Source organism: Chiloscyllium plagiosum, chromosome 32 (assembly GCF_004010195.1).
Source record: "Chiloscyllium plagiosum isolate BGI_BamShark_2017 chromosome 32, ASM401019v2, whole genome shotgun sequence".
NCBI lineage: Eukaryota > Metazoa > Chordata > Chondrichthyes > Orectolobiformes > Hemiscylliidae > Chiloscyllium > Chiloscyllium plagiosum.
The window spans coordinates 4,555,819-4,569,293 of NC_057741.1; the positions used below are offsets into that span (position 1 = coordinate 4,555,819).

Consider the following 13,475-nt stretch of genomic DNA (forward strand, 5'->3'; position numbering starts at 1 on the left):
TTATCCACATTGTTCATTTTGTGTATTTATTTGTTGTGATTTCTCTCTAGTGAAGTCTTTGTTCATGGAGATCTACAATGGGACATCTTCCAGGTCATGATCTCACGATCGACCACACCAGACCTAATTAAAATTGGAATGAAATTGCAGGAATTTTTCACTCAACAATTTGATACTAGCAAAAGAGCCCTTTCTACCTGGGGACCTGTCCAGTACCTACCTCCAAAAACACCAGTAATAAATGTAGAGCGGAGTTCCAGTGAACATTGTGAGAATTACTAATTTAATTTTTTTCAAGTAAATTTACGAATGTAAAAATATGAACTTTCTTCAAATAAATTTATGAATGTAAAAATATGAACAATGGTTAAGCTTGTAGCTATAATGAACATTTCCTTGCTGTTGGCAGTGCTAGATGCAGCACATCATCGGCATTGGCCAGAAGTGCTAAAAGTGATTGCTGGATGCCAGATCTCCCTCTTCCAAATGCCTTTGCCTGAAGATGCAGTACAGCTAGGTGGATCTATGAGTTTGCATGGAAATCATATGACTCTAGCATGCTTTCATGGACCAAACTTCCGGTCAAAGTCTTGGGCATTATTTCACCTTGAGGAGCCCAACATTGCTTTCTGGACCGAAGCTCAGAAAATCTGGGAAGACGGTAAATAAGAAATAACTATGGGTCAGAAATGCATGCATTTTGTCATGTTTGTAAGAAGTATTTTCATCTATTTATTTTAATAATGTTCCAGATCTGTGTATGCATTTTAACCTGCAGTTAAATTGCATTTTCCAATTAAAGCAAAATGGATTTAGATGATGGTTGACATGCAAGTTGAATAGTAAGCTCGCAGTCTAAGTTCTGAGTACACTAAAGACAAGTAATGTAAGCCCCTACCAAAATAGGACAGTTCATAATTTGAGTTTAATTCCATCAATTGTGAAGTTGAGTTTGAAAAATGTTTTGCTCTCAGGTCGTCTGTTGTTCTCTTGTAAAATTAGTATTGAATCCTTGAATACCATAGAACAGCTCCGTCACCAAAACTGAAGTATATCTTCTAGGGAACAAGATCTTTTATATTAGTTTTTTTCAGAATTAGAATCCCTACAGTGTGGAAACAGGCCCTTTAGCCCAAGTCCACACCGACCCTCAGAAGAGTAATCTACCCAGGCCCATTCCCCTACCCTATTACTCTACATTTCCCCTGACTAATGCACCTAACCTACAAACCTCTGAACACTATGGGCAATTTAGCTTGGCCAATTCCCCTAATCTGCACATCTTTGGACTATGGGAAGAAACCCATGCAGACAGGGAGAATATGCAAACTCCACACAGACAGTCACCCAAGGCTGGAGTCAAACCTGGGTCCCTGGTACTGTGAGGCAGCAGTGCTAACCATTGAGCCACTGTGCCATCCAGACCAGAGGAACAGGCACAACTGGACTGCAGTAGAAACACAAAACTAGTTATAAAACAAAGAACAGTAGATTAGATTAGATTCCCTACAGTGCGGAAACAGACCTTCGGCCCAACAAGTCCACACCGACCGCCCGAAGAGTAACCCACCTATGACCCATTCCCCTACTAATGCACCTATCACTATGGGCAATTTAGCATGGCCAATTCACCTGACCTGCACATCGATGCTGGAGATCTGAAAGAAAACCACAAGTTATTGACAAAACTCAACAGATCTGGCAATATCTAGGGGAAGAAAGCAGAGTTAACATTTCAAAACATTAACTTGCTTTCTTCCCCCAAATGCTGCTATACTTACTGAAATTCTGTTTTTGACCCAAAGCTGGTAGCTACACTGCAGTTTAGATTGTCATTTGATTACGATCACCTGATGGGTTGAATGAAATCTTTTTAAAAATCAGGGTGCCAAGGAAAATTAGTGTTGCAAAATATAGCCATATATTATTTACTACTATAGTATCAGATGTGTCTTATCATCCAGAAGTAAATTACAAGAAACACAATAAATTGATTGGGGCTGGAATTTCTGTTATGTGCATAATTGGGCACAGGCATTTAAAATGATGTTTTAATTATGCTATATAAAAGCAAATTACTGCGGATGCTGGAATCTGAAACCAAAAGAGAAAATGCTGGAAAATCTCAGGTCTGGCAGCATCTGTAAGGAGAGAAAAGAGCTGACATTTCGAGTCAAACTGACCCTTTGTCAAAGCCCACAAGAGCTTACAGATGCTGCCAGACCTGCTGTGATTTTCCAGCATTTTCTCTTTTGGTTTTAATTATGCTAGTTTGGGTACAGTTTAAGTTCACAACTTTTGCATAACCATACATTGACATTTTTAAAGAATCAGGCACTGAGTGGCTTAATGGAAAATAATCCAGAAAGTTGAATCATAAATCAGTTTTAAAACATCATGGAACAAACAAATATAAGTATTTTAGATGTAAGTCACATTTAAAATTTCCTGACCTTTGCACCAGGTTAGACGATTATTCCCATAATGCAGAAATCTACTGGTCTGAAGTATCCCTTTGTATTTTGAAGAGATTGTGCAGTGTTAACTTATTAAACGTATGTCAAAATGACAAATGTTTATTATACTGTATTGCTAAATTTGCATGATGAGAATACAATTATTTTAATACCACATATGTTGGTCCAGAATTTTTCAATCGCAGATAGTAATTACTTTCTATCCACATGGCACTCTACCCAGCTGGTACCTTATCTGCCCACCCATCTGTTGATACCATCTGATGGTACCATACCATCCCACCACCAAAGCCTCTCACTTTTCTTATGTATTTACTGTTTAAGTGCAGCTGTCAAACTTGCTGTCTGTCATTCTGGACCTTTAAATTTCAGAATATGGCAGCTGACTGCGGTGAAAATGGTTTGCACTGAGAGAACAGTCAGTATTAGGAGCCCTAATAGGAGTTTCTTGTCAGGAATTTGATGTGCTCTTCTTTCACAAAAGAAAGCAACCAAGTGACAATTTGTGTGATCAGTTCTCAGAGTTTAGCTCATTGTTTCCACTCTTAGGATTTTTTGTTAATGTGTGAAAATAGTTTTTTTCAATCTTTTACTGCCCATTGAATGATTTTTGGAAGTATTACTATGCATTTTTGTATCCAATCCTTGTTGAACATTTGTCTGTTAAAGCGACAGGAAAATTCATCTCTTTAATAATTCAGTATGATGGATTAATTGCGGTCCAAGGTGTACTGTGCAGTTTAATAAAAGATATCACTAATTGAGATTTTCAGTGTGAAGGTAAGGCTGTTAAACTAAACTGATTTCATTTAGCAAAGCTATGTCACTTAGTATAATTGATACAAAGGTTGGTGGAGTTGTGGATAGTGTGGAAGGCTGTTCCAGGTTGCAACAGGACATTGACAGGATGCAGAACTAGGCTAATAAGTAGCAGATGGAGTTCAACCTGGAAAATTGTGAAGTAATTCGCTTTGGAAGGTTGAATTTGAATGCAGAATACAGGATTAAGAATTCTTGGCAGTGTTGAGGAACAGAGGGATCTTGGGGTCCATGTCCATAGATCCCTCGAAGGTGCCACCCAAGTTAATAGGGTTGTTAAGAAGGCATATGGTGTGTTGGCTTTCATTCGCAGGGGAATTTAATTTACAGGCGCGAGATTATGCTGCAGCTCTATAGAGCTCTGGTTAGGCCACACTGGAATATTGTGTTCAGTTTTGGTCACCTCATTATAGAAAATATGTTGTTTGGCATTTTAATTTAAATGAGATTAGTAAAACATTTCAGATTTTTGCTTTTCATTTATATCTTTCATATCTCATAATTAATCACAAATTTTTTGGGATTGACAGGAAAGATGTAGAATGTTTTCCCTAAAGTTTAGAATCGGGGACAAGGGGACACAATCACAGAATGATGGTAGGCCATTTAGGATTGAGGTTTTTCACTCGGTGTCAGACATTTAATCATTGAGTATGTTCAGGTCAGAGATCAAAAGGTTTCTAACTATTAAAGACATTAAAACGTACAGGAATAGGGCGTGAAAATAATATTGAGGTACAAGCTCAGCCATGATCTGGTTGAAGAGAGGGGCTCATGGGGCTGAATAGCCTACTGCTGCTACTATTTCCTATGTTCCCGTGCAAATACTCATTTAATTTTACTTACCTTAATAAGTGTAGAGGAAAATGTCAACTAAATAATTTTATACACAGAAAAGTGCTATTTATTATTTCCACGAGTAACAAAAGTAATATACAGTGCATAAAATAAAGCTGCTTGTGTATTTTATCAACTGGTCTAAATATATTGACATTTTAATTTCTTGAGAATGTAAGTTATTAACCAGAATTTCTGTTAATTCTAAAACCTAAGCTTGTTCCTCTGAACTCTACTTAGCCACCATCATTATTTTAATCTACTTAAAGGTGCCAGTGATCATTCAACGTATATTGTACAAACACTGGATTTTCATTTGGGACACAATACAATGGTTACAAAGCCTGGTGGTGCTTTAGAAAGTCCCATGGCAACAATTACAAAAATAACGAGACGCCGTCATGAAAACCCACCACATGGTGTTGCAACTGTTCAGGAATGGTTCAACTATGTTACTGCCATGCGAAATGAAGGTAAGAAAGTTTAATAACTTACTCCTTTCACTTTTCGTTCTTCATATTCCATCAATTTACTTACTTTCAAATACTCATAGCAGAAGACTGTTCCTTTTAGGAATATGTTTTACAGCACTGCTTTAAGCTGTGCATTGCCAAACTGTTCTGTGTAATTTTTTCATTGACTGCACTTTGGTCTGATACATGAACAATATTCCAGATACACTCAGACCAAAGCTTAATACAGCCTCAGCAGTAAATCTCTGCTCTTCGATTCCAGCACTCTCAAAATGAATGCTAACAATGCATTTGCTTTCCTAACTGCCAACTGAACCTGCATATTAACCTTAAGAGAATCCTGACCTAGGATTCCCAAATCCCTTTGTGTTTCAGGTTTTCGAAGTCTTTCCCCATATTCTTCTGACCAAAGTGCATAAGCTCTCTCACTCCCACGTTGTACTCAATCTGCCACTTCTTTACCCACTCTCCTGGCAGTCCTTCTGCAGCCTCCCCACTTCCCCAACATTACCTGTCCCTCTACCTGTCTTTGATGCTACATTTGCAGATGATGCAATATCCCCAATTCCTTCATCCATTAATGTATAACTGAGTAGTTGTGGTCCCAAGTCTGACACCTGCGGAACTTCACTAATCACTGACTGCCATCCTGAAAAGACCCCTTTCTACCCACTCTCTGCCTTCTGCCAGTCAGCTAATCCTCTTTCCATGCCAGTACCTTACTTATTGCAATTTCATGAGCATCTTGTGCATAAGATTTCTTTAAAAGCAGAGAAAGATCTAAATAAATCCTCTTAAATCAAAGATTTGTAAAATGACTTGTACGTATTTTCATCTAGAGCTTAACCTTCTTCGAAATGTTGATGCTAACACCCGAGACAGTAAAGCAACTATTAAAAGTTCCAATCTGCTGAGTGGCTTCCGTGGAACTGCCAACTACAATCATGAGACAGAAACAATCTTTGCTTTGCCAAGGATGCAGCTGGATTTCAAATCAATACACATGCAGGAACCTCAAGAACCTTCACTGCAAGGTAACATTTTTGAAAAAGTACATAATTAAACAGTAAAGGGATTTATTAAAAAAAAACAAAATTGATGGAAATATTGAGCAAGTCAGGCAGCAACTTCAGAGAGAAGCAATCAATATTTCAGGTCAGGTGATTTTTAATCAGAACTAAATCATGAAGAGTCATTGACCTGAAATGTTAAACTTGTTTGTCTCAATTAATGCCTTGTTTACAGGGTTTTAGTTCAGCTTTTCTGAATCTGTAGGAACTTGATTTTGCTTTACTGCTCAATGTCGAATTCTTATAATTTAAAAATATATTTATTACGCTGGTATTTTCTGTAGAATCTTTGTTTTTAGTTGAAATTTTGCAGCACTTTCTCTCTTCCTCTGGAAAGTTGTCACAATAGAATCCATTATGGGGCCATTGGTGATCCTTCAATTTAGGAACCTTTTCTCATTGCTAATCAGGAGAAGTTCAATCATCAATTTTCAGTATTAAGTAGTTATGTGTAATCTATTATAATACATTATTATAACATTCATAAATTGTTGTTGAAATTGATTTTTTAAATAATTTGTTAAAATTACCATTCAACTTTTTGTTTTTAAACATGAACAACATACATAAATAAATTTATACACAACTCTGGAGAACTGCATTGAGTTTTTTTTTCCCTTCCATTAGATCCGAACAGTAAGCCAAAGGTAGAATGTAGTGTTGTGACAGAGTTCACTGACCATATTTGTGTGACCATGGATGCTGAACTGATTATGTTCTTGCATGACCTTGTATCTGCTTATCTCAAAGAAAAAGAGAAAGGTAAGATAAACTTAGTAATAATTCAGGGTCTGCTGATTTTTAAAAAAACAATCTCATGAATTTTTCTGTTTTGCTGAAAAATTGATACATGGCTCCTCAGTTCTGATCTTTTTATACTTTTCTCCCTCATTTGCAAATCTCTTTCATAAGACTATCAACTGTCTTCCTTGATAGTTGTGGAATCCGATCCTAACCACTCAATTACTCCTCTGGGAATGCTTGCCAACATCAACAATTGCTCTTTTTAGTGTTTTTTTCCTCACAACTGGCATAATTGTTTTATTATTTAAAAGTCTTCTCAGTGACACTGTCTTCTCTATTTACCTCTAACCACATACTCTGTCCATTCTAGAATATACCTTGTAACTGTATCAGCACTTTGAATATTTTCAGTTTTACGTATGTCATACCCATAGCACTTTGATTGCCCCAGTCATAGTTATGATTGATTATGTTCTATGTCACTGTGACGTTTGGTGTGTTAACCCATCCTGAAGAATTTGCAATATTTGACATGGCTAATATGTCACACTGCACTGACTTGAGACGGCTGTTCATGAGACAATAAAACAAAGCTTGTGAGCACATCCTCCATTGTTTCTCCTCCTGTATCTGCAAGGTTATAATTTGTTTACCAGAGTCTTAACTTGATCCTTTTGTATTCCTCATTTATACTGTATTATTCATATGTTGTTATTATCCAAATGTTATTATGATATTATCCATTTGTTTTGATTATTGTGAAGGAACATGCATAATTTATGTTTAAGAGTTTTGGAATTCGGATCTTAAAATGGAGGTGATGGATGTTAGTTTTGTCTGTGAAGTGTTTGCTTTTCAAAATAAACCAAGTCAGAGAATTCTGTTGGAACAATGATTAAATCCAGCAATTTGTTAAAAAGCCGATGACTGCAAATTCTGTGGTATTAGTGGAAAGATATTTATATTATTGAGGTTATAAAAGATAGCGTATACATGTTAGGTTTGTTTCCAGTTCAGCAGATTTCTGATTACACAAGTTTTTTTTGTCAATTTGATCCAGAAGATACCACGATTGTGTATAAAAGTAAATATAGCTTCTCTCCTCAGAGTTCAGAACAGTTCAAAGCCACGTTAGAAGAGGAGTGTGGTTTGTGAAAATTTCAAGCGAGGAGAGTTGGATTAGAAATTTGCAGGTTGTTAGAACTGAGAAATCCTAAACTCTCAGATTGTGAAATGTTAATGTCTGCCATAAAAGGAGTGCATGACTATCTCTACAATCCATAGCAAAGAATCTGAAAGGAGTCACTTAAGTAGAAACCTAAGATTTGAGATAAGACTGTAATTTCTCTGGACTTGAATTTTGGTATTGTATAGTGTTGTGGAAACTGGTTAAGATTTTTGCTATGTGTGTTAAGATCATTATTATTCGTGTTATATAATATTCATGTCTATTTTAAATTAGCTTAGTTTGTTTTTATTCTGTGTAATTAGCATCTGGTACTGTTGTTTTTTTAAAAATTGCAGTCTCACGTGAATTACCATGCTAACTATCTTTCAAAAGCATATAATCCATCGAACCAGATTTCATTCTGGGATCTGAATGGTCTGATATAGCAACAGCTGCGATTATAATAATATCAGCAACATACCATTTCATTTACACCTTTGGTTTCATGACTTTTACTATTATATTATTCACCAAAAATCAATTTATAAATAAACTAGGATGTTGTTGCTCAATATCTGATATAAATTATCACAAATATCATGTTTTTGCTGCAGTTATCTGTGCAAATAGAATGTGATGGTGCACAAGTTAATTGTTCTTTTGTTGAGTTGAACTGCAAACCCCATATCCATTGAGATATTTTTCTAATCAACCTGTTTGGGGACTTTAACCCACTTTTCCACAGCCCAGAGGTAGGGGAACTACCACTGTGCCAGAAAGGTCATATGGATTTGCTTTATTTTAATCAACTTGATCAGGGTGGTTGTGACACACCTCTGGAACAGGTGGAATTTGAACCCAGTCTCCTGACTCAGACGTAGAAACACTACCATTTTGCCACAAGGTCCCTTGAGTCTAGTTGTTTTTCTAATCAGCCTGCTCAGAGATTAGGGACACTACCACTACACCATACCCCATATCCATTTCGATATACTATAATCGGCTTCTTCAAAGATGTTGTTGTTACACACCTCAAGCAGGTGAGAATCAAACTCAGGCCTCCTGACTCTGAAGTAGGGATGCTACTACTGTACCAAAAGAATCTTTGAATTCCAGAATACTGAGATGTTATGTCCCAGTGGTAATCATTAATTATGTAGTTATTTTAATCAAGCTGTTCGGCCACGTTGTGACATACCTACCGCGTAGGATGAACTTGAGTTCAGGTCTTCTGAGATATTACCACTGTACCACAAGAGCTCTTGTTAATTGCATAGATATGTTCTAATTAAGCTGTTCTTGGATATTCTGGAGCAGGTGGGACTTAAACTTGCACTAAGCAATACTGTACACAGCTCAGTTAACGTTTATTGTACATCCTTAATTGCCTAAAGGGTAGTTCAGTTAATCACATTGATATATGGATCTGAAATCACATCTGAAAAACAAGTAAGGATAATAAATTTCTTTCCCTAAAGAATATTAATGAATCAGATGGGAGTTTACAATAAACAGGCTAGTTTATTGGATGATTATAAAATTGTACTTGTGTAATTGTAAAACTTTTGAGGCCCAGTACTGATCGCTGTGGCACATGACTGATTCATCCTGTCAACCAGAATATGGCACAATTTTGCTTACTCGCTGTTTCCTATTAAATAACCAGTATTCTGTACATGCCAATATGTTGTCCCCTACTTTTAGCTTTTATTTTCTAGAATAACTTTTAATACAGCACCTTTTCAAATACATTCTAGAAATCCAAGTACAACATAATACAATTCAAGTTCCCCTGTATCTATAGAACATGTTACTACTTTAGAAGAACTTCAATAAATCTGTCAGAAATGATTTCCTTTTCATAAAACTATGCCTGATTATCTTGAATTTTTCAAGGAAGATTTCTAATAAAAGCTTCTGGCATTTTACCTGTGACAGGTATTTGACAAACTGGCCCTTGGTTTCTTGCTTCTGTCTGAATTTTTGAAAAAAGGAGTTACATTTGCTGTTTTCAAACCTGATGGAACCTTACCCAAATCTAGGAAATTTTAGTAAAGTTAGAACTACCATCACTACTATGAGTTTTAAGACCCTAATATGAAGTCCATTAGGGTCTAGATACATGCCACTCTAGAGATTCAATAATTTTTCAAATACTTCCCTGATTATTCTAATGTCCTTGAGATCCTCCTTTCTTTTTCTTTCTTTATTGCTATTTTTGGGATGTGGTTACTCTTTTCCTTTATAGTGAAGACTATTGCAAAAGTACCTATTGAATACATGTGACATCTCCTTATTTTTCACTAATAATTCTCAAAACTTACTTTCTATAGGACCAACACTTAGTTTAATTATTTTTGTTTTTAACTATGTACAGCAATTCTGACAATCTGCTTTTGTATTTCTAGCTAGTTTTCTATTCTACTTTACTTCTCTCCCCATCTTATTCTTTTAGGTTTTTTTGCTGTTTTTGGTTATATATCGTATAGCCATCTTTGTGTAATTATATGCTTTTCTTCATTTCCTACTACTTCTAACCTTTTTAGTTATCCATGAATGGTAGGTCCTCCACTAGACATTTTGTTTTCTCACTGGTATTTATGTATACTATGTATTCTGTAATTATGTCTGCCACTACACCTTTTTTAACCTACCTCTTAACTTTATTTGCCATTTCAATTCAGAAACAGGAAATTGTTTTTACAGTGGTGTTTAGAAACACAGGACAAGTGATATTTCTGAAGTCTATTATATTTTTGAACTCGTACAGATTGATTTCAGAATTGCTGAGAAAAGGAGAGTCACTTTCCCTAAACTAGGGAAAACTGAATGTGTAAAATAAGAGATTGTTGAACAATGATATTGAATTACATCTGCATGACACATCAAGGATCTAGATTAGAGACATGTTGGAGATACTATTCAGCCAGTTGGCCGATCTACTTTACTCTCAGTATTAACATCAGTTCTTTAGTCTCACTGCCTCACCTTGGAATAAAGCAACATTTTTTAGTTTATCTTATCAAGACCATTTAATACACATTCTTTCTACGTTGAAAAACTTCTGTCTCCCTCTAACATTTTCCATCCCTCTTTACCTTTTAATTTAGGATTAATCTTGCCATTGTTTCATACATGCCAGTATGATCTAACCAGTACATTTAAAGAAAAACTCAGCATATCTATAGTTTATACAATGTATTTCCTGTCAGACTACTTCCTTGACATCTAGTCTTAGATGAACTACAACTTCCTGTAGTTCTGCATTAGATTAGATTAGATTACGTTACTAATCTAATAAAGCAACATTTTTTAGTTTATCTTATCAAGACCATTTAATACACATTCTTTCTACGTTGAAAAGCTTCTGTCTCCCTCTAACATTTTCCATCCCTCTTTACCTTTTAATTTAGGATTAATCTTGCCATTGTTTCATACATGCCAGTATGATCTAACCAGTACATTTAAAGAAAAACTCAGCATATCTATAGTTTATACAATGTATTTCCTGTCAGACTACTTCCTTGACATCTAGTCTTAGATGAACTACAACTTCCTGTAGTTCTGCATTAGGTAGGCCACAAAGCTTATACTTAATTTCTTAATCCAACAAAGGTTTACATTTGAAAGCACCTCATCATGCCTTAACCCATCTGTGTTTCATGTAAAATTAATTACTTTTCATGTAACATGGTTAATATGTAGAGAAATCTCTCATTTCCAACAGTGAGATGATTAGTTTATCTGTGTTTGGTGATGATAAGGAAGTAATATTAATTAAGCCACATGGAAAATTTACTGTTCTTTGAAAAATGTTCTGGCATCTTTACATTTGATTACACCACTGAAATTGTCAGATAGCTAACCAAAGAATAGAGGGTCTAATAATATCGCATCCCATCATCTCATATTCTAAAGTGTCAGCCTGAATTATATGCTGAAGAGAAGGACAAATCAAAACCTTTAGACTTTGAAATGAGATAAATGTAGCCAAGCTGGCTTATGTAGATTGCAACAAGGGCTTGTGTACTGAACCCAATATATACCTCTTTGCACCTTTCCCCGACCAGTTTCAGTACTACATTTTTATAAATGCTCCGTTAGTTCCATGTTCTAAATAATTCCTGGTCCACTGCCATGTCCTGGCAGGACCTCTACAGTTTTTAAATTAAACAATGTCATCTTGGGGTTTTTGAAGTATGTCATAGAGTATCACTTTTTATTTCTAATACAGTCAATCATTTGAAAGTTTTTGCAAGGATTATCAGTCTCTTCTAAATACATGCACGTTCTATTAAACAATGCCCTCATCAGCAATCTAATGGCACAGCAACCATAGATCAATGCTACTCATGGAACAGGCTTACACTATCTCATACATACAACCCCATTCCCTTACCCTAGTCACTGTTTAACTACCAGGTCCCTCATTACCTGTCTTTAGCTACATTCCACCTAAATACCCTACGTCACTGCAAATGTGTCCCCATGTCCATTGTAGATCCATGTGTTGTCATGGTCCAATGGGGAAACGTCACATACAAGCTAGGAATTAGACAACTCCAAAATGAGGTGGTATTTAGAACCAACAAAAGTGAATACAAACAAAATGAGTAGAAGCTGACCAATGACTATTTTATATTCCATGATTGTCTGCTGCACTCAACATTCGTTGACTGGACTCCAGTCAGGGTCTTTTTGGCTTGCAGTGCCTGACATCTGAGCTGTACACAGGGGCAGCTTCATCTTCCTCAATATCCTCCTCCTCATCCCATTTCCCCAGTTTTTCAGTATTCAATACTTAGAAACATGGGATATACCTTCAGGAGTAGGTCATTTAATATGATTATGGTTGATCATCCAAATCATATCCTGTTTCCCCTTGTCTCCCCATACTCATTGATCTCTTTAGTCCTAAATACTAAATTTTTCTTGAAAACATTCTGTTTTTGTTTCGATCAGTTTCTGTGGCAGAAAATTCCAGAGGCCTCCTATTCTTTTCATACATCAGTCCTGCACACCAAGTGTCCTTGTGGTAGCCTTTAAATGATAGTTGCTGGTGTACCCTAGAATGCAGATCTGTACTTGCTAAAGTCCTGAAACAGAGATGTGCCATGAGGATCCGGAGGGGTTAGCAAATATCAGATGCCAATTTCTTTGGGTGAATGGTGTGTGCAGTTGGTATCTGTGGATTGTGCCCTGAGTTGCTGTTGCATGTAAACAATGTGGAACCTCTTGACAGTCACTGGAGATCTGAAGGGGCTCAGAGAGTTTGTGGCATCCACCTTGCTCACAGCAGGTGATAGGCTGGGGAACTGTATCTTAACAAGGTTATTAATAATTAATAATTCCCCTTAAAAGGCAACTCAGTGCTGCATTGTGAGAATCTTACCCTATTGTCTAGAACGTTGTTAAAACGTGCAAAGAGTTGCTGCTGGATTCCTCACATAGTTCTGCCGTATTTTTTGCATGGGTCATGTTGTTCAGCCTCCTTTCAGACTCAGCCCATAATGAACAATCTTCACTAAGATTTTGCTGCCATTATTTCTCTGCATATGCAATGTTGCAATTCTTTGTAACATAATTCTCATATTTTAAAAGATGACTTACAGTTTTCAAAATTAGCGTTAAAGTAGAAACATGTGATTTAAAAACTAATAAACAACCCCTGAACCAAGTCCAAATTAAACAAGCTTTGGTTAATTATGATTAAAAAAGCTTTATTTTATTAACCAAGTTAGTATTGATAGTGAGCTTTGGATGGAGCAACAATGTTTACAATGATTCCAGAGGGCATAATCTGACTAAGGGGTCATCCATTTAGAATCATAGAATCCCTACAGTATGAAACAAGCCGTTTGGCCCATCACATCACGCCCCCTCTCTT

The 13,475-nt window shown here is 36.2% G+C and overlaps 1 protein-coding gene across 11 annotated transcripts in view; it reads left to right on the forward strand.

Moving 5' to 3' along the window:
- The window catches only part of kiaa1109 (KIAA1109 ortholog), a 420,067-nt gene that overhangs the window by 403,611 nt on the left and 2,981 nt on the right, over positions 1-13,475 (forward strand). For all 11 annotated transcript variants that reach the window (XM_043674034.1, XM_043674040.1, XM_043674039.1 and 8 more), the window contains 5 exons: positions 51-268; positions 410-661; positions 4,403-4,606; positions 5,446-5,640; positions 6,304-6,438. In XM_043674034.1, the coding sequence (XP_043529969.1) occupies positions 51-268; positions 410-661; positions 4,403-4,606; positions 5,446-5,640; positions 6,304-6,438 (1,004 nt within the window). The remainder of the gene's footprint in view (positions 1-50; positions 269-409; positions 662-4,402; positions 4,607-5,445; positions 5,641-6,303; positions 6,439-13,475) is intronic.